At 44.1% G+C, this 21,364-nt stretch overlaps 1 protein-coding gene across 1 annotated transcript in view; it reads left to right on the plus strand.

Annotated features, from left to right (window-relative positions):
- The window catches only part of DOK5 (docking protein 5), a 141,182-nt gene extending 120,893 nt beyond the window's left edge, over positions 1-20,289 (plus strand). Inside the window, exons 7-8 of the mRNA XM_082670472.1 lie at positions 10,921-11,041; positions 19,734-20,289. Coding sequence (XP_082526598.1) covers positions 10,921-11,041; positions 19,734-19,798 — 186 coding nt within the window. The 3' untranslated portion in view covers positions 19,799-20,289. The remainder of the gene's footprint in view (positions 1-10,920; positions 11,042-19,733) is intronic.
- Positions 20,290-21,364: the final 1,075 nt, after the last annotated feature.

Consider the following 21,364-nt stretch of genomic DNA (forward strand, 5'->3'; position numbering starts at 1 on the left):
CAAGCAAGTCTTCTCTGAGAGGCTGGGGAAAATAGTCCCAGAGGTTATTAATTTCAGTGTACAGGTGGGGAGAGGGTTTCCTCGGTTAGGGGTTGTAAAAAGTTACCAGAAGGAAAGGGAAGGATGATTCTATTTTATGCATATGGCTGAGAATTCAAATGACTCCGAGTAAATTGATGCAAATCACTTTCATTCCCCATGCAAGTAACCATTTGAGCACATCTGGCGCTCAGCAAGATGCTGTATTTGGAAATTTGGCCCCAAATGGTTGATTCCACTAACAGTCTGCTTTATCAGAGCTGCAGGCGACAGTGGAGGCATTGTTTCAGCCAGAGTTCTGCTCACCAAGTAGTGTCTGCTGCATTTTTTCCCTTAGCAAACTTTCTCTCCTGCTCACTTTTTCTTTTCTGTCTCTGTGTGTGTGTGTGTGTGTGTGTGTTTGTGACATTCAAAAGTAAGCCTCTGCTCGCTTTATTTCCTTGACAGTTCAGTAATATTCTGTGATATCTTGGTAACACTTTGATGATAGGAATACCCATCACTTCTGCTGTAAATGTCAGAACACGGGAAAGGAGCTGGAGAAAGTGAAGACAGCTCTTTGGGTGGTTCCTGCCAAACATCTGGCGGAGCTGGATTCGGCAGCCCAGAAGCGCGGGTTTCACGAGAAAGCCGAGGGTGGCCACCTGTTTGGCAGATGGTTGATTTTCACTTGAGCAGAGGCCCCTGGGACAGTGAGGGTTCCAAGGGCTGGGAGAATCACTGGGAGATTCTACTCCCCAGGATTCCGTGGGTGTTCCCATTTCCTTGCACCTCCTTCGACTGTTTGCTATTTCTCTAACCTTTGAAAATTTTATTTCTAAAATAAAATTTATTTCCAAAATTCAGATGCCCTTTTATCACTATGGACAGAACATGAGCCCATCCTTTAAGGTCTTCATGACATCTTCTGTGCTTTCCTGAGACATACACAGGATTCTGATATGAACTTTAGCTCTGCAGTAGGAGGCCAGGTCTTACATCCTGGCTGGGCATCTTGACCAGCTCAGTGTCCTTGGGCAGGTCACTTCCCCACCTGTAGTGTTTGTCCCCCTTCCTGTGAAAGAGGAGGTTGTATTAGTACATACCTTACTGAGTGGCATAATGCCTGTGGTTTCCTGACATCGTGTCTGACACCTACTAAATCCAAGTCCACCTGCGTTGTTAATGTTGACTTGGGAGTCAGAGAGGATAAGATGGCAAAGGGGATGGAAGATGAGGGAGGTTTCTCATCCACTTATGGATTCCTCTCTTCAGTCAAGTCAGCCAGTGTGTCCATCAGTGACTCAGTTATTCAGCCACTTTTTATTAAGTGCCGTCATACGAATCACACCAGACACTAGGTATATGAGCATAGATGTGGCATCTTCTCCACCACGGGAAGGAGAGCTCTGCTTACGGGAGGGTCTGCTCTCTTTTGTAGAGGACGGGACACCATTGTGCAGGCAGACGGTGACGTGACCTAAGCTGGGCTTTAAACTAGCTCTCTGGCCATTTACTATAAAATCCTGGGGGAAACAGAGGTTCTGTGTTTTATTTAAGTTTCCAGCCCCCAGCAGAGTGCCTGCCTTGTAAATGATGCCCAGAGTATATAAATGCGTGGAATGAGGGAGTGAATGAACCAAAGAACGCCAAGTGCAGAATTCACTGAAAGGGGTGAGGGGAGGCAGGGACGCAGGCAGGGAGAGCGTGAACGGCAAACTGAGTTCGGAGGCTTCGTCTAATTGAGGGATCATTAAAGTTGGAGTGAGCAGCTCCATCTGGCTCGACGCTGAGTGTCTGCATGCTTTATTTTGTTTAATTTTCACAACTATCCTTGGAGATCGGGATTGGTTTTTTGAATCCTATTTAATTTATTTTTACACAAACACATGTATGGAAATTTTAACTAACTGCAAAAATATAACCGTATAGAAGATGATTTGTGCTCTATTTTTTCCCTTTTATTATTGGTTTGCATGCCTCTTTCCCCTCTTTAGCAACTCCTAAAACTTAAAAGTGTGCACTTATCTTTCCATGTTTTCCTCCGTACCCATATAATCCTACACAGAAATCGACATCTACATACACACAGAGGTGTATAGACACACATAGATATCTACACAAGATATGGGTATTTGGGGGTCATTGTTGATTTTCCAAAATCGTGATCATATTACACATTTGAAGAAACTACCCCCTGGTATTCTTATTCAACAGTAAATATCTCACGGGAGTAGTTTAAAGTCATGTAGCCTAGGTCTGATTCAGGGGTTGGCAAACTATGACTGATGAGCAAAATCTAGCCTGTGCTTGTTTTTGTAAGTACAGTTTTATTAGAACACCGCTACACCCCATCCATTTTTACATTGTTATGGCTGCTTTCACATGGAAATAAAAGAGGAGGTTCATTGGCACCATAGAGACTGGATGGCCTGCAGAGCCGAAGACATTTAACATTTGGCCCTTGACAGAAAAGTTTGCCAACCTTGGTCTCATTCATTCTTTTTAATGGTATGCATTTTAATTGGCAATATTAGGTCCATTTCACGGAGGGAGAAATTGAGGCTCCATGGCTTACAGTCAGTAAGTGAAGAGCCAGGACAGGAACGTAAAGCCCAGGGTGTGAGTCAGTGGGAGCTGAAAGGAAGGAGGAAATTTGGGAGGCTTTGGAGGTAGAAGAGAGAATGTCTAGGGCCTGAGTGTGTGTCTGTGGTGTGGGCGGTGATGAGCTGAGGGAGCAGAAAAGGTGGGCTCTGGGACGGTGGTTCCCCACCTTCTGAGGGCATCAGGGTCACCTGGAAGGCTCACTAAGCCACACGTGGATGTGCTCCACCTCCAGGGTTTCGGCAGGTGTGAGTGAGGCATTGGTATTTTTTTTTTTTTTTTTTTTGCGGTACGCGGGCCTCTCACTGCTGTGGCCTCTCCCATTGCGGAGCACAGGCTCCGGACGCGCAGGCTCAGCGGCCATGGCTCATGGGCCCAGCCGCTCCGCGGCACGTGGGATCCTCCTGGACCAGGGCACGAACCCGCGTCCCCTGCATCGGCAGGCGGACTTTCAACCACTGTGCCACCAGGGAAGCCCCAGAGACATTGGAATTTGAATGTCTAATAAGTTCTCAGGTGATGCTGATGCTGGTCCAGGAACCACACTTTGAGAACTGTGGCTCTAAAGTGACTCTGAGATTCCAGCTCCTTGGTCCATGGAAGAAATGGCACTGGAGCTAGAGAGAGCACAGCATGGGACCGCGTGCTTTGATGCCCTTTATACATACAAAAATCCGCAGTAAGACTTAACACCGATCATTCAGTGAACATACATTGCGCTGAGAACAGAGGTGTCAGTGCAGCCATAATTCTCTCCTGGTCTAATTATATCGGACCTTAAGCAGTCTTTACATGCATCTCAGCAGGATATGTTCACGGTGTTTCATGTGTTTACAGAAGCAAGAACATGTGGTTAAGCTCTCTCGCTGGAGAAAGCTAGATCCTTTTAAGAAATCACTCCTCTAACTGAAGTGGGAGCGCACCTGTCCAGTAGGTGGAGGAAAGGTGGGCGCAAGAGCCGCTCTGCAGACCTCTGTTCAGACAGGACGATATAGCTCCTGTCGTCAACCCACAATGATTACAAAACTTGTTCAACAGCATTTGCATCTCGCTTCCAGAGGATTTGGTTACTGTCACTTAGCGTAGCAATTAGCATTTTAAGCGGTTTGTATTGATTAAATGAACGTGCTTCATCAAGCAGAAAAGAACCCTGAAGAATGCAGCAGATGTAGTTATCTCAATGAATTACTCCCAGCACCAAACCGTACAAGCTTGCTAGAACTTTACAAGGGTGTTTGATAAACCTCAGAAATACAGATTTACCTCAAACTGGGTAAACAGATCACATACTACACAAACACATGCTGGATTTTATGTCTTTTTAAAAAAAGTATCGTCTAAGACTATTGTTCTCTTTTAAGAGAGGCATTTGGTCTGGAATTTGTAGGAATAAACCTAACATTTTAAAGATTCTGTTCAAAACACGTTTACTATTCATGAGATAGTTGGAGTAATTCTCTCTGGTTAGAAATTTGAAATTAAGGTTAAGCTTCTTTGAGAGCTGTTTTCTACTCTCCTTTTAAATTCCCCTCGTTTTCATTTTCTAGTAAGTGTCATCTGGAGAGGATCAAGGGGCTTAGGGCTGGGGCTGGGGAGGGCCTATAAAACGACAGTGTGTGAAGTGGGAAGATCTTTCCTCTCTACAAGCCTGTTCTTGGAGGAGCCGGGGCACTTACACATATTGCTCAGCGCCTTATGCATAGTTTCAAAGTTCTTTAAACTAGTGCATGGAATGGTATGCAATTGAGGAAAAGAGCTCTGATTTCTTTGAAGATTTCAAAAGAAGGCTTTTGGATTAAAATATTTGATTCAGGGCTTCCCTGGTGGTGCAGTGGTTGAGAGTCCTCCTGCCGATGCAGGTGACGCAGGTTCGTGCCCCGGTCCGGGAGGATCCCACATGCCGCGGAGCGGCCGCGCCTGTGAGCCATGGCCGCGGAGCCTGCGCGGCCGGAGCCTGTGCTCCGCGGCGGGAGGGGCCACAGCAGTGAGAGGCCCGCGTACCGCAAAAAAAAATATATAATAAAAAATAAATAAAATAAAAGATTTGATTCACACATGATATAGAATTGTACAAAATGTTATCCAGTGTAAAATAAGTCTCTTTCCCATGCTTAATCATCTCAGATTCCCAGTTTACTTCCTCGGAAGCAAACCCATGACCAGCTTCTTTTGCATCCTTCCGGAACGTCATATCCCTTAATAGATATAAAGGTATCTATGTATTAATAAGTACATTCATTTTCTGAGTATCTACTTTGTGTCAGACCCTGTTCTAGGAAGCAGGAGTACAGCAGAGAACAAGAAACAGTCCTTTGGTTCAAAGAATGTACTCATTGTTATGGAGAATGAGACAGTCATCAATAGATAATAAACATAAAACTGTATCAAGAGTTGGTGAATGCTGTGAAGGAGACTGCATTGTAAAGGACAGAGAATGAAGGAGGCTTGTTGCCCTGATAAGGTGATACTCTGGCAGAGAGAGGGGGGAAGGGAAGAGTGGAAATTTCTAAGGGCCAGTTTTTTTTTTTTACAAACATGTGTATCTGTTCTTTTTCAAATTCTTTTCCCATTTAGGTTATTACAGAGTATTGAGGAGAGTTCCCTGTGCTATACAGTAGGTCCTAGTTGGTTATCTATTTTAAACATAGCAACATATAACATGTCAATCCCAAACTCCCAGTCTATCCCTTCCCCCATTCTCCCCCCCCTGCACCGGGTAACCATAAGTTCATTCTCTAAGTCTGTGAGTCTGTTTCTGTTTTGTAAATAAGTTTGTTTGTATCCTTTTTCTTTTAGATTCCACATATAAGCGATATCATGTGATAGTTGTCTTTCTCTGTGTGACTTACTTCACTCAGTATGACAATCTCCAGGTCCATCCATGTTGCCGCAAATGGCATTTTTTCGTTCTTTTTAATGGCTGAGTAATATTCCTTTGTACATACGTACCACATCTGTTCCAGGCAGAGGGAACAGTAAGTGCACAGGCCCCGAGGCAGCTCTGTGCTTTGCATGTTCAAGTACAAAGCTGTGACTCTGAAGCAGATGAAATGAGAAGAGGGGTAGGAGGTGTTGTCTAGAAATAAGTAGGGGCCACATCCTATATGACCTTTCATTTGTGGTCAAGAGTTTGGATTTTGCATGGAGTCAGTTGAGAAGTCATTGGAGGGTTCTGAGAAAAGCTGAGATCAGTTGGCTTTACTCTTTTTTTTTTTTTTTTTTTGCGGTGTGCGGGCCTCTCACTGCTGTGGCCTCTCCTGTTGCGGAGCACAGGCTCCGGACGCACAGGCTCAGCGGCCATGGCTCACGGGCCCAGCCGCTCCGCGGCATGTGGGATCCTCCCGGACCGGGGCACGAACCCGTGTCCCCTGCATCGGCAGGCGGACTCTCAGCCACTGCGCCACCAGGGAAGCCCCTGGCTTTACTCTTGAAGGGGGCACTCTGGCCGCTGTTTGGGAAAGACTGGGGGTGGGTGAGGCGAGAGTACAAGTAAGAAGCAGAGTTAGGGACTATTTCTGTCATCTGGGAATCCAGGTGAGTGCTAATGGTGCGGATCAGGTTGGTGGGGAGGGAGGTGGTGAAAAGTGGATTCTGGATACATCTTGAACAACAGGATTTGCTGATGGTTGAACTTTCTTGTAGGATAGAGAGGAAACAAGGTAGTCTCAAAGGTTTCTCTTCTTCTTGAAACAGAGCAATGGGTTGAATGGAAGAACCATTTGCCTAGAAGGGGAAGAGCTTTTAGGGAGTGAAGTGTGAGAAACGATGGTTCTGGTTTGTACATGTTAGATGAGAGATGCCTACTGGACATCTAGGTGGAAGTGGGGAGCAGGCTGTGAAATACAGGAGCCTGAGGTTTAGGGGAGAGATTGGAGCTACAGATATGCATTTGAGAGTCATCAGAGTGTGGATAGACAGTATTTAAACCTGTCCCAGTGATGACGAGCTCTCCCCACCAACATACATAGATAAGGAATGGTGGCCCTTTGGTTTTAGAATTGTTTCATGTCACTTCATAAAGATCTACCCTTTTCTTTCCTTTTTTTTTTTTTTTTTGCGGTACGTGGGCCTCTCACTGTTGTGGCTTCTCCCGTTGCGGAGCCCAGGCTCCGGACGCGCAGGCTCAGCAGCCATGGCTCACAGGCCCAGCTGCTCCGCGGCATGTGGGATCCTCCCGGACCGGGGCATGAACCCGTGTCCCCCGCATCGGCAGGTGGACTCTCAACCACTGCGCCACCAGGGAAGCCCATATTCATGGAATTGTGAAAGCATCACTGCAGTCAACTCCAGAATATTTTCATCATCCCAGAAAGAAACCCATCTCCTTTAGGCATCATCCACCCAGCCGTAGGCAACCACCAATCTGCTTTCTCTGCATTTGCCAGTTCTGGACCTTGCATGTAAATAGAATCATACACTGTGTGGTCTTTTGTGACTGGCTTCTTTCACTCAGCATCAAGTTTCCAGCTTCATCCGTGCTGTAGCGTGTGTCAGGACTTCATTCTTTTTTATGGCAGTCCTTTTCTTTTTTATTTGTTTAGTTTTATTGTCTGTCTCCTTAGGAAGGAATGTTCCATGAGAGAGGAGCTTTTGAGGGTTAAACGCGGGGAGGGGTGTGTCCCGTGCCACACAGCTCATCTGGAGCCCAACCTGAACGGGAGCCCGGGTCTCCTACCCCATGGTCGGCTCCCTGCCACCCTCGGCAGCACAATGCTTTGTGTGTCCTTGAAACCCAACCAATTACATCCGTTGATTGATTATCTCAGGCCACTGGGCAGCGTCAGAACTCTCTCAGGCTGCTTAGGAAGAGACCTACATGCATCCCTGTTGTTTAGGGGGGAAGTTTGAGTGTTGAAGTACAAGAAGGCATTTCTTTGACATTCACAAAGCCTTGCCTTTCTTCCCTGGTGGGATCTTGAGTAACACTGTTAGTAGAATGAATAAATGTGTCGAGCTGAACTCCCCGCCGTTGGACTGTCCTGACCGCCTGTGCATACACACGTAAGCAGGTCTTTCCCCGAGGCCCTGCTTCTGCTCATCACTTGAATGCAGAGTAGAATGATGCAGTCTTATTTTTTATTTTTTTTAACATCTTTATTGGAGTATAATTGCTTTACAATGTTGTGTTAGTTTCTGCTGTATAACAAAGTGAATCAGCTATACATATACATATATCCCCATGTCTCCTCCCTCTTGCGTCTCCCTCCCACCCTCCCTATCCCACCCCCTAGGTAGTCACAAAGCACCGAGCTGATCTCCCTGTGCTATGTGGCTGCTTCCCACTAGCTATCTATTTTACATCTGGTAGTGTGTATATGTCCATGCCACTCTCTCTCTTCGTCCCAGCTTACCCTTCCCCCCTGCCCTGTGTCCTCGAGCCCATTCTCTGTGTCTCCGTCTTTAAAATGATGCCGTCTTATTACCACGTTCCCCACAGCCCCTGAGAACCACGTTAGTTTAACCTGGACCTGGAGCTTCGGCAGGAATTCAGCTCTGGGCTAACAGTGCTTCTGATTTGCTGGGTTGATTAGGATTTATTCCCTGGGCAAGAGCTGGGTTCACTGGCTCATTTATCCATCCTCTATTTGTTCAGCCTTCAGGGGCCCCACTTAGGTGTTGGGGACACAGAGATAAAAGATATAATCCCCACTTTCTTGGAGTGCATGGGCTACAGGAGGAGGTGGGCTAGTTTAGCTGCTGTCACAAAACAGTGAAATGATCAGAGAAAGAGCAGAGCTGTGGGATGTCTGCTAGAAGCACCTGGTGTCATGAAGGGGGAAGAGTCGTCAGGAGGTGATTCCTGAGCTGCCTCCTGAAGGGAAGGTAGGTGTTAGCCAGGTGAGGAGTGGGGGCAGCTCTCAGGCTGAGGGATCAAGGCAGTGGTGGGGAGGGGGGAGGGGGGAGGCACCACAGGTGGGTGGCAATGGCAGGCCCCCTGCCATAGTGCGGCCTGAGATGGGAAGGGTAGCAAGCTCAGAGGGGAAGGGTCACTTACAGCAATAAAGAAGGATGAGGGCCAGCACAGGGAGATCAGCTCGCTGCTTTGTGACCACCAGAGGGGTGGGATAGGGAGGGTGGGAGGGAGGGAGATGCAAGAGGGAGGAGATATGGGGACATATGTATACGTATAGCTGATTCACTTTGTTATAAAGCAGAAACTAACGCACCATTGTAGAGCAATTATACTCCAATAAAGATGTTAAAAAAAACAAAAACAAATACGTCCATATAATGGAATACTATGTAGACATTAAAAATGCTGTTATAGGGCTTCCCTGGTGGCACAGTGGTTGAGAGTCCTCCTGCCGATGCAGGGGACGCAGGTTCGTGCCCTGGTCCGGGAGGATCCCACATGCCGCGGGGCGGCTGGGCCCGTGAGCCATGGCCGCTGGGCCTGCGCGTCTGGAGCCTGTTGCTCCGCGGCGGGAGAGGCCACAGTGGTGAGAGGCCCGCGTATCGCAAAAAAAAAAAAAAAAAAAAAATGCTGTTGTAGAAATGCCAACATGCTAACAATACATTGTTCAGGTGAAGAAAATGAGTTATAAAAAAGATATGATATATTTGAAATAAAAAGAAGCATGGGGCAGACACCTTCCAGCTAGACTCTTTACCACATGACTTCCTGAGTCTTCTCAATCTTCGAGAATTCAGACATTTTTGCATTGTTAAATAAGAAGACTTTTCTCAGCATACTTCTCCAAAGACAATTAAAATGCCTCTTTCATAAAATTAGATATTGTTTCAAAGGTTTAAGGAAGAAACAGAGAGCCGGCTTTGTAATGTTCTCTATGACACATGACATCAGTGTCATTTTATTTGTTCCTAAATAAGCTTTCTAAACATACAGTCAGATCATGCTGGGCTGCAGAAATATAGTCACAGTAATATAGTGAGTAATTTGAGTTTAACAGCTATTTCCCAAATGCTTGCTTTATATTAAAAATTTTATTATATTAAATATAATCCCTTTACATTGAGAAATTCTTATAATCAGTACCTTGAGAATTCAGTTTTTTTCCTCCCTTTATTTTCTTGTATTCCATGTTATTGAGGTTGAATGTCACCAGAAGTCACTGGTAAATAGATTTTTTTGGTTTGTTTGGTTTTGCTTTTTGCTCTTAAACTTTTGAGACTTTTCGTTTCTGCAGAAATAGAGAAACAGCCACAGAACCTCTCTACTAGCTTTTGTTTTCAGCTTTTTGCCCTTTTGGTTTAACAGGACATGTTTAGGAAGAAATGTCCCCATGAAACCTAGTGCTATGTAATTCTACTTGGAGACTCATTTTGGTAATTGTGCTATTGTGATAAAGAATCCAATCCATCACATGTAAATTTCTATTCACCTCCTGCCCATCCCACTAAGCTGTCTTCTCTTTGAATCTTCCCCCCCGCCCCACCCCATGTGTTCGAACAGGCCATTGACTACTCCCCAAAGACCTGGGGCCTCACACTGTATCTTTCAGGATGGATATTCCTAGATGTTTGGTGCCAAAAGCTACGACTTCCTCTTCATCCCTCAGTGTCTGGACTGAGGGTCAGGTGCTTGTAGGGGCAGACAAGGCTCTTTTTCTTATACTAGTGATAGAACCCAACTCAAATCAGCTTAAACGGAACAGAAATAATCGGCTTGTATAATTGAGAAGTCCCAGGCTAGTCTCTTGGTTCAGGTAGGATCCAGGGTCTCAGTGGAGCTTGTCGGGACTCTCCCCTCCTTTTCTTGGCTGTCTCCTTTGGAATAGTGTCCAATGACTGGCATGTTCTCCCTTTATTGTTCCAAGATAGGCTCCAGGCCCATCTGCTGTCCTCTTAGCAACCCCACAAAAAAACTCATAAACATTTAATTCAACGGGTGTTTCTTGTGCATCTACCACGTTCCAGAAATAATCTAGACCCTGGGATTCAGCAACGAAAAAAAAGTCAGAAAAACCCCTTAATTTACCTCTACCGATTCTCTCTTCCACAAAAGTCCTGATAAATGTCCCCAGGGATTGTGTCTTATTGGCCTGACGCAGGTCACCGGGTCACCCCTAGAATCAGTGGTGGGGTCTGACCATAACGGAATCGATTGAGCTGGAGGGAAGTTCCCCCAAGGAAAATCAATGCACTGTTGCCAGCCGGCTGAAGAACGGATGCTGCTAAGTCAGTGAAACCGACAGCCGTCCACCACCACCATGGGGCCGTACGCACTGATTGGCTGACGGGCCAGCTCGTGCTTCTGCAGCTCCCTGTGTGGAGCTCCCTGGGTCAGGTCTCTCGCGGCCCCGGGATTGCTGACACACGCTCTCTTCCTTGACACAGCTCCAGATGAGGATGAGTGAGCGGGCCGCCTCGCTGAGCACCATGGTGCCCTTGCCTCGAAGCGCCTACTGGCAGCACATCACTCGGCAGCACAGCACGGGGCAGCTCTACCGCCTGCAAGGTGAGCGCGGGCGGACTGTGTGGGGTAGGGGAGGGCTGGGGGCAGATGGCTGGGGGGGGAGGGGTGGGGAGAGGGCTCAGCTCCTCCCCTCTAATGCGCGTCAGGCTGGTGAGCCCCCTTCCTCCCAGAGCCTGGCCTCTGTCGAGGGGTCTCACTCCCCATCACTTATACTGTATCACAGTGTCCTGGGGGGAATTGTTTAAAATGCAGATTCTTGGGCCCTCACCCCCAGAGATGCTAGATTTTAAGGTGTAGGGAGCGGCTGAGCAGCGTGCGCTTTTAACGACCTACACGGGGTCTGGGCACGAGGTCTGGCCCGCGGTTGGGGAAATAGTCAAGCGGACTCACGTCTAGCAGCTCCACATTCCTTGGGAGCGTGCCGCTGGCGGTGCGGACATTCGGGCCCCCCCAGGACCTCGGAGGGTGGGGCCCGGCCCCGAATGTGTTACCAAGCCCCCCGGTGATGCTCATGACTCTCAAGCCTGGGACCCACGCTCTCCTGGGAAGGGAATGGCCTGGGGGACGGGGAGTCCTGGGCTCTGGTTCTGCTGTGACTCTGAGCCAATCCTAAGAGGCCCCTTTTCCAGAACAGTGATCTCTGGAGCAGGGTACACAATGGCCCATGGAGGGACAAGGGGGACAATTAGAAAAATGTTAAAACATTTTCTTATCCTTTCAGATGTATCTTTGTATGTTTTATATATAAGGATACCTGTGTATATGTAACGTATAAATAAATGACTAGGCCTGTGTAGGGGGTTCTTGCTGGAGACCTTTTCACTGATGAGGCGCAGAGATCCCCAAACATGGAAGAACATCTACGGGGTGGAACCTGGTTCGTCTGCAGAAACTTGCTAAATGAATGAATGCAAGAACGAATGAATGACCACAGGAACCAGTGGCCCCGGCCATAAATACCTGCTCTCTGTGCCCTGGTCACCCAGCCTTCCCTGCGGCCCTTTCTACTGATCATCTGTCCCCCAGAGAGCTTTTCCTGGTCGTTCTCCCTGGAATTCTGTGCCTTTCCCCTGTCTGAGGTGACTCTTCGTCATCCCTAGGTCTTACCTCCAGGGCCCTCCCTGACTCCAAGGCAGGTCCCCCAGACTTTATCATAACTGGTGTGGAATCTCTGGTCGTGTGTACCCCTAAGATGCAGACGAGGGCACCCTCTTTTACAGCCCCACCACAGTTTTCATTTCATATTTAATTGTGTGGCCAGTTGACTCAGGACTAGCTCTTCCAAGAAGCAGTAACACGAAGGAGGGCTGGAGACCTGTGTCTTTGTTTTTTCCTCGTTATTTTATCCCCCAGTGCCTTGCATGGAGTCCACGAATATTTGTTGAATGGCCGTATAATGTTAAGAGGGCAGTGAAGGTCCTTACATTCTAGGCTTTATGACTGTAGGCTCTGTTCACTTGTGGGGAGCATGGCATAGTGTAGATGCTCAAAAATTATGTCCTGAGTGCCGGTAGGAGTGACAGGTGACTGCCCTGATAATTGATAAATAAGCTTACCTTCCAAGACACATCTACACAGAGAGGGAGGGTTGGGTTAGATCAGGTTGTTATAAATGCCATTGGTTTCACGTCAGAACAAATTCAGAAATTTTTGCAGCATTTGACTTATATCATCACAGTTTTTGTCATTTACATATCGCTTGTACCATTATTCAATTTTCTTCCGTCTCTTCTATTTAAATATATTTATTTTTAAAAGTATATTTTTCTGTCTTTATACTGCTATACCAATTACCTATATTTTTTCTAACACACAATAAGATCCACTGTACAAATACCAATAGTAATTCCTGAAGGTTTAAAAGAAGCATGTGTTATGAACATATATTCACAAAAAGCTACGGAGTTGCTTTGTAACTTGACTGTCTACACAGACCCAAATAATCTTTACAAAAAAGGTATGTCTTTTCAGATTCTGTGTGTCTGGAATGCAAAAGAAAGTTGAGAACCAAAGTGATGTAGGCTTCGTAAAGAGAAAATGGATAAATTGCTTGAATTCCTGAGAGACAGCCTGGTAATTTGAGAATAGTCAACTTGTATCAAAGTTGATGAATCACTGGATTTCCCCAGAATGCCATGTTTCGAAAGATGAGAGTGAGGATGTCATGAATATTTAGTATGTGTTGCAGTTTCAGAATTTATTAGCAAATATCCCAGAGTTTAAAATCCTCAGGACAATCTGGACAGAGAAAATGTCATATGAAGAAGACGCTCACTTTACAATCCTTACTTTAACTAATCTAACTCTCTTTAACCAAAACGAGTAGGCATTCGTCAGAAATGATTTAAGGCTAAGGGTCTTATCAGACCCTTTAATATTTTAAAACATCTTCTTAAGTTTAAAGCAGATGTTTTAGCTACTGTTAGCATGCCGTTTGTATGCTCCTTGGGTTTATACAACTACCTCTGACAATGTCTACATCTGTTTGCTACGAAGAAAACAACTCTGTTTTCCAGGATACAGACGTAGTTTTTTTAAACCACGACGACAAAAAACGCAGATTTACGTGCATGCAAAAAGCCCAATTATGGTTGGAAAACCATACGTAGCTGACAGGTCTGGGATGATCATCAAAGACGAGTGACCCACTAATTCCAAAATAACTGTAGTGATAATGTTATGTTTACAAGTGGAGCAGAGCAACGCAAAACCTCACCGCAAAGGAAAAAAATCATGTTCTTTGAGAAGTTTCTGTTGTTTTTGTCAAAAATAGCAAGCCACCAACCAAATGACTCATCAGAATTGGATTTGGGTTTATTTGATAAATCTTTATCTTTAGGTTTGTTATCTATTATTTTTATAATTCAACACTCAAAAGGTTCAGGCAGACCTTGGATATTCGGGGTTCGATTCCAGACCACCTCAAAAAGGCGAATATTGCGATAAGGCAAGTCACACAAGTTTTCTGGTTTCCCAGTGGACACAAAAGTTACGTTTACGCTATACTGTAGTCGATTAAGTGTGCAATAAATAGCATTATGTCTAAAAAAGATGTACATACCTTAATTTAAAAATACTTTATTGCTAAAACATGCTAACCGTCATCTGAGCCTTCAGCAGGTCGTAGTAGTAACATCAAGATCACAGGTCACCATGACACATATAATAATAATGTACAAATTTGAAATATCGTAAGAATTACCAAAATGTGACACGGAGACACGAAGTGAGCAAATGCGGTTAGGAAAAAGGGTGCCAACGGACTTACTTGACGTAGGAGTGCCACAAATCTTCAATTAAAAATATGCAATATCTGCGAAGCATAGTAAAGTGAAGCACAATAAAACAAGGTTCTTGCCTGCATTACTGTAAACTTAAGTTCAAGTTTATTGGTATGGATTTTCCAAATGAGCACAGTAGTAATACTTACAAAACAGTCATTTGAAGATAGTGATAACTTAGTTTCTAATGAAATAAATAACCAGTGATGAGAAAAAAATGCCACAGAATTCCCTCAGAGACGATGGGTTATCAGACTTTGTGATTGATAATTTTATAGGGTTTTGAAGATGATTGTGTTCTAGGTTTTGAAGATGATAATTAAAACTATTATTGTTTGCTCTTTGTTATATAGTATGACCTTCACTGAACACAAATTTCCAGTAGAATTCTTACATTATTCCTGTTTTGACTGCATACTGATACTCACTGAAATGTCCTATTATCTTGGAATATTTCTGTGCATGAGAATGGCATTGTAATCGCTTCTTTTTTTTTTTTTTGCTTCACATATACATTTTTTGGTACCAGTTATTTCATCAAATTATTTGTTTTCACATACTTTTGTTCTGTGTAGGAATTAATGTAAATGTATTTTATTTTGATATTTACTTTGTACCGATGTTTACTGAGATATTTCCTCACCAGCGTGTTCTGTGTAGATTTGTCCATATTTATTTTACCTTGTGGATTGCTTTTTAGTCGCCAGCATTCATTAAGATACAGTGCTAATACGTGCTGTGTATGCAGTTTGGGGGCTCAACTTACCAGTAAATTTGATAGATTAAAAAAAATGTTCACAGACTACCTAAAATTATCTTGCTTATTATCAGGGGTGGTCATTTACACAACAAATAAATGGAATAAGTTCATCTATTCCACCTATACCACCTGCTCTCCTTCTTCCCTTCTGCCCACCCCCAGAAAAAAAATGAAATTGAGAAAAACTAGTAACATCACGACCCCGTGTGCCATAGGATGAGGTTACACAGCACGTAATTTCTTCTTGTTTTGCTGGTATCCATGAGTTGTAATCCTCTGGCCAATTCACCTACCCTAATGTATTTCAAGCCGACGTCTTCTGACAGATCTGGTGGTTATTCTTGGAAATCAGACCCTTAGGAGGGAATTTATCCAACTGGTCTGAGAAAATTTTCTTCTCCAAATTTAGTCCTAGAGAGTCACCTGCTGGTTGGTTTTGGAATTACCACCTTATTATTGCCATTTCTGGTGGAGAGAGGAAGGTGCTGGTTCGGACACACCCACCTACACTAAGACGTATTCAATCCACCCTCACTGCTTCTCCCACCCCATTTGCCAGTTTTCAAAACTAAATTCTCGTCTATGTTTAGGTATATATAGAGGCAACTTGTGAGGTTTATCATGAAAACTGGGAAGGAATTCATGAAACGGAAGCATTCAACAGTGTGCTGAGCACCGTATTCACAGGATTCTTTTAAGAATTCATTGTATAAAATAACCAGAGTCATCTTTTCCAGTTGTCTTCTGTATTGTCCTAACCCTGGTCGACACCACCTTCCTCCAGGAAAGTACTATGCTCCAATAAGTTTGGGGCAAAATGCTGCATGTTAAATTCTCCTTTAGGAGGTTCAGAAAGCAAATCTTTATTTTTCAGACTCCGAGATGTCCTGTAGTAAAAGATCTGTTTAGTCTTGCTTAAATCAGAGTTCTGCAAATTTATTTGAAACATGCAGTCTTGTCTCTTCTTCTTTATATAAACAAACATTAACATACCTCTAGTAAAGTGCCAGGTTTGTTCCATACAAGGGAGACTGGACGTACTCATTATCTTTATAAAAGCTACCATTTCTTGAGGATCCGCTGTGTTCCAGGTTTTGCACTAGGAACTTAACATACATGGTCTCATTTAGTCCACAAAGCAGCCACCTGAGAGTATTTTACACCCATGTGCAGCTAAGACACAGGATCTGAAGGGTTAGTAATGTGTCCCGGATCACCTATCTAGTAAGGAGTTGAGGTTTTCCTCTCTCCATCCATTCACTGACGCATTCGTTTATTTGGCAAATGTTAATTGAGCATCTACTTTATGCCAAGCACTGTGCTAGGTGATGGAGGTACACTGGGGCTACTAGACAGGCTTGTTTCTGCCCTCCTACAGCTTATAGTCGAAAGGAGAGTCACAGTCAGTAATTACACACATATATTTAATTTCAAATTTGGTCCATGTCAGGTTGAAAAGAAAGTGTTTGTAGTAGAGAAAGGTGAAGCAGAGCTGTTGTCGGTTTGGGGAGGATGATGACAAAGGGACTTCTTTAGAGGGGCTGCAGCATTTACCCCAAGACCTGAAGTCTGAGAAGAGACAGCCATACTGAGAAGCAGGAAAAGCATTGTCCACAGAGAGATCAACAAGTGCAAAGGCCCTGAGGTAGAAACGAGCTGGCATGTTCAAAGAGCAGAAAGGAGGCGGTGTGGCTGGTGCACAAGGGCCTTTAGGAGACAGCGGGTGTGTCCAGCTTCACAGCGATGTTCTTCTCAAACGCCCTCACCTCCTCCTCAAAGTTAACATCTTAGGAATTTTGCTCTTAATCTTAAGGAGCTCCGTTGCTCAATATTTTAGAACCTTTCTGTTGGAATTGCCTCGGAAGATAGCATCCCTTGTTTCAAAAAAAAAAAGAAAAAAGAAAAAAATAGGCACGTATCATTGATCAGATGTGACTTTAGATAATTTTAGGAAATCAAAGAGTGGCATCAGATGTTTGCATCACTGTGTGACATCTTCCGTGTTGCTTATTTGGTTCACCTGGCAACAGCTCGAGTTGGCAAGAGTGGGACTATCTTCTCCGTTTCAATGAAGGCGGAAACTGAGACCCTTGGAGGTCGAGTACTTGCTCAAGATCACATAGTCACTGGGCGGAGGGACTGACATTAGAACTTCAGTGTTCTGACTTGTAGTCCAGGGCTCGCTCTTTCTTTTATCATATGTCCTTGCCTTTGGGAGGAAGTTCTGCTCCTCCCGAAGTGTTTCCAAGACAAATACCATGTGATGGAAATAGCTCCTCCAGCGGGTTGGTTCCAGGCCATGCGATTTACATTTTTATTTTAAGGATGATAGATTCTTGGAGCAAGTGGCTACCTTGGAGGAGTTAACATTGGTTTTTCTTTCTCTTTTATAATCTATTTTTTATTGAGGTATAGTTGATTTACAATGTCGTGTTGATTTCTGCTATACAGCAAAGTGATTTAGTTACACACATACATACATTCCTTCTCACGTTCTTTTCCATTATGGTTTATCACAGGGTATTGTATATAGTTCCCTGTGCTCTACAGTGGGACCTTGTTGTTTATCTAGCCTATGTATAATAGTTTGCATCTGCTAATCCCAAGTTTCTAATCCACCCCTCCCACCCGCCTCCCCCTTGGCAACCAAAAATGTGTTCTCTATAACACTGATTTTTCAGTATTAATTCTAACACAGTCACATACATTGTATATGCAGCTGGTAAGAGAGAAGTAATAGATTAAGATCTGAGCAAATGTGAAAAGATGACAAATAAACCAGGGTCTCAAGGTCACGTGTCTGTAGGGGCCAGGAGGACATGCCAGGACTGAGTGGTGGGGTCCCTAGTAAAAAATGGCAGGGAGAGTGCAGGCCTAGAAAACAGGGACATCCACCCTTTACGGGAAGTTTGCAGTCATTCAGCTATTGACAAGCAATTCCAAATGTTCCAAGCCCTGCGCAGGCCAGAGAACAGGGCTGGGCCCAGATGGTGTCCACAGGCCAGTACCAGCTTGTGACCTTTGTGTGAACTGCAAAAATGTAAAAATAATCTCTCAATCCATCTCCTGGCTTTAAGCTTAAAAACAGTATTCCAACCAAGCCAGGCAGTTTCAGTTACCCATCATGATAGAAGCTGCAGGTGTATTCATTTCGACTTGACCCCAAGTGAATGCTGTCAGTCACTTTTCTTGAAAATTTTTAGAGTCTAAGGAGCTACCGTTGAAGGTTCAGGAAGGGCTTTGCCCTTGACTGGAGATATGGATTTTGCATCAGTATTGTTCGCATGCTGTCTACTTCCTGCAGGGAATTTTTATCAAACTGTAATAAAGATTTGCCTGGATTTTTACTTGTAGGATTCAAGCCCATTAATGCAGTTTCTCTACGTTATAGCGTGTGCTTATGTGTGCGTGTGTGTGTGTGTGTGTGTGTGTTGGAAAGAGAATAGAATTCATGTCCAAAATGGCTCGGAGGCTGGAATAAATGATTTCTAGTGATTTGGGATATTTTAATATTCAAATTACTTTAATAATCATCACTGCTATTGTGTACCAGTGACTGTATGACTAGAGTTTCTTATGGTTCAGATTGGAGGCTTGCAAATGTCTGGATCCCCGATTTCTTATATCAGAAAGAGACTCAGCTGAGGTGTGATGGAGGCCAGGGCTGTTGGTGATAATGAGGGAGAGCTTAAGGCTTAGGGGGCCAGAGGCCACTGTGAACCTTTTTCGCTAGGTCCAGTGTTTTGAGCGCGTGTTGGTGGGGCAAACATGCTCCACTTAGCTGGGGTCCCATCTCCCTGTGTGTTAGGCCGGCTTGATCCACACATTTGGTTCCAGGAATGCTGTACTGTTGTGTAGGTTTTGCTTTGCTCACTTCAGAGAGCTGTTCACCTGGTCTGCAGTGTGAATTCCTTTGCTTGTGGTAACGCTTATAGCCAGCAGATGGTGCTCTGTCCGCAAGAACTGGAAAACTGGCCTCCTGGCCAAATCCAGCCTGCTGTCTGTTTCTCTTCACGTTTCCTTGGAACATTCACGCCCATTCCTTACATATTAACTGGTTGCCTTTGTGCTACAGGCAGCAGAGTTAAGTATTTTGCTATGACACCATACAGTCTACAAAATCTAAAATATTTCATATCTGGCCCTTTATAGAGAAAGTTTTCAGCCCTATCCTGTGTCACAAAGGGGGCTCACAGTTGCCTCGTGTGTTGCCTTCCTGGCTTCTTCATTTTTCTTGGTTTGGAACTTAAACCTGAAATAATAAAGGCTAAATGGATTTTAAGAAGTCCTCTTTTACTGCAAGATTTCCTAGGTATAAATATAATATTGTCTTACTTCTGGTCCGGTTTCCAAAGAGTGTCCTCGCCAAAAGATTCCACAGTCCTTTGATTCCATATCATCTCCTCTAAATATTCTGGGTATAGGAGTTGAAAAAGACGAAACATTAAGGAGGAGGTTGTCCTTAACTGCTACTGGTCTGATCATAGCTCAGTGCAAAGGCCACATGCAAATGAGATGTTAATCATACCATCTCTTATGACTTTCATTTGCATATCCCTGTGAGTGGCCTCTGGGAAAAAAATCCCGTGTCCTATGTTACTGATTTCCACTATAGAGAAACTTGTGACTAGCTAATCTGGTTGTGGGCTTTCTTGAAATATAACTGCCGATTTCTAAATCTTTTTTGGAAAAGATGTCACCAGCCCTCTGAAGCTTCATCGAACAGAGACTTTTCCTGCCTACCCATCTGAGCACTGACGGAACCGCCAAGAATTGCTGTGTGACATGCTTGTGATGTGTCAGGCACAGATCCACCCGGGAGGTCAGAGGATGACCCCGAGGGAAGCGCTGAAGAAAAGAAGCTACACGTCCTGGCTAACTGCGTGGCCCTTGGGAAACTCTGCAATACCATATTTTGTCTTTTTCTTTTTTTCCTTTCTTTTTTTTTCCCCCTTAAAAAAAAACTTAGCATAATTGAAACCTTTTCCTTAAAAGGTTTTTCTTTTTTCTTTCCTTAAAAAAAACTTAGCATAATCGAAACCTGTTCTATAGATATCGACGTTTTCTTCCCTCTTTTACAGTTGGACAGAAAGGAGTCGATGCCACAAAATGATTTTCTATTGTAGATACCATGTCCCTGGCACCTCTCTGAATCTATCCTTTTGCCGGTTCTTGTGGTTTTTCCTTCTGAGTGTTTCAATTGTATGACAGTACTGACAATAAAATGGCTCTCATTTGTTATTCGTTTATACCGTATTCCTCAGTTATTGATATTATGGTTCCGCTTAACTGTTGGCCATCATATTTTATTATATTCCCCATTAGTTAAATCAGTGCTTTAACTCAGTATTACCTATTATGTTAATAAATCACCTTTCCAAGCACCCTTTATATTCTTTATAGGGTTACAATTTCTCTCTCACACCATCTCCCCTCTTCCTCCTTTTTAAAAAAGCCTTTATTTTGTTTGGTGTACTTTCCCCAAACATTTTAAAATAAAAGATCATTCTTCACCCATAGGGTCGTGGGATTCTGGCTATATGGTTTTCTCTGTATCTCCAGTGTTTCTGAAGGTATGTGAATATTTGCCTTATGAGCCATGAGTGTGGTTTGGCATCGCGTTTGATGGAATCCAACCATTTATGCGTTTGTTCACTTGTTCATTCAGCTGGTCTGTGCTAAGCATCTACTAGACAGAGTCAGGAGACAGAGAGATAAAAAGACACAGGCTCTGTCACGAGGGACCTTAAGTGCAGAGGAGTATGACAAGGAAAATAGAGACACAATTTCAATACAGAGTGACATCTGCTAAATGGACCCCGAGAGGTGATGTACTTCGAAAGAGATGGTCACTCTATTCCCCAGGTTTTCCCACCAGGAAACTGCCAGATGGGGATGAAGTCTTGTGAGCTTCTGAGGCTAGAATTGCTATAAAACTGCATGAGAGAGCGGAGATCGTGTCTGTCTCGGTCACGACTCTCTTCCCAGTAGCGTTGCCAGATAAAATATAGGACATCCAATTAAATTTGAATTTCAGATACACAATGAATAATTTTTTAAGTATAAGTGTATTGCATGGGGCATAACTGTACTTAAAAATGTCCATTGTACATCTTAGATTCAAATTTGACTGGATGGTCTATATTTTTCCTTGTTAAGTTTGGCAATCCTATTTCCCAGGCCCTAGAACTGTGCCTAACACGTAGCTCATGCTTGAGAAGTAAGTGTTGAATGAATGGAGGAATAAACTCCTATCCTTGGGATAGAATTCTTTCTACAAGGGGAGGCAAATTAACATTGATGGTATGTATACATTCTCAGTGT

The sequence above is a fragment of the Grampus griseus genome (genome assembly GCF_964374135.1).
Source record: "Grampus griseus genome assembly, chromosome: 14".
NCBI classification, from domain to species: Eukaryota; Metazoa; Chordata; class Mammalia; order Artiodactyla; family Delphinidae; genus Grampus; species Grampus griseus.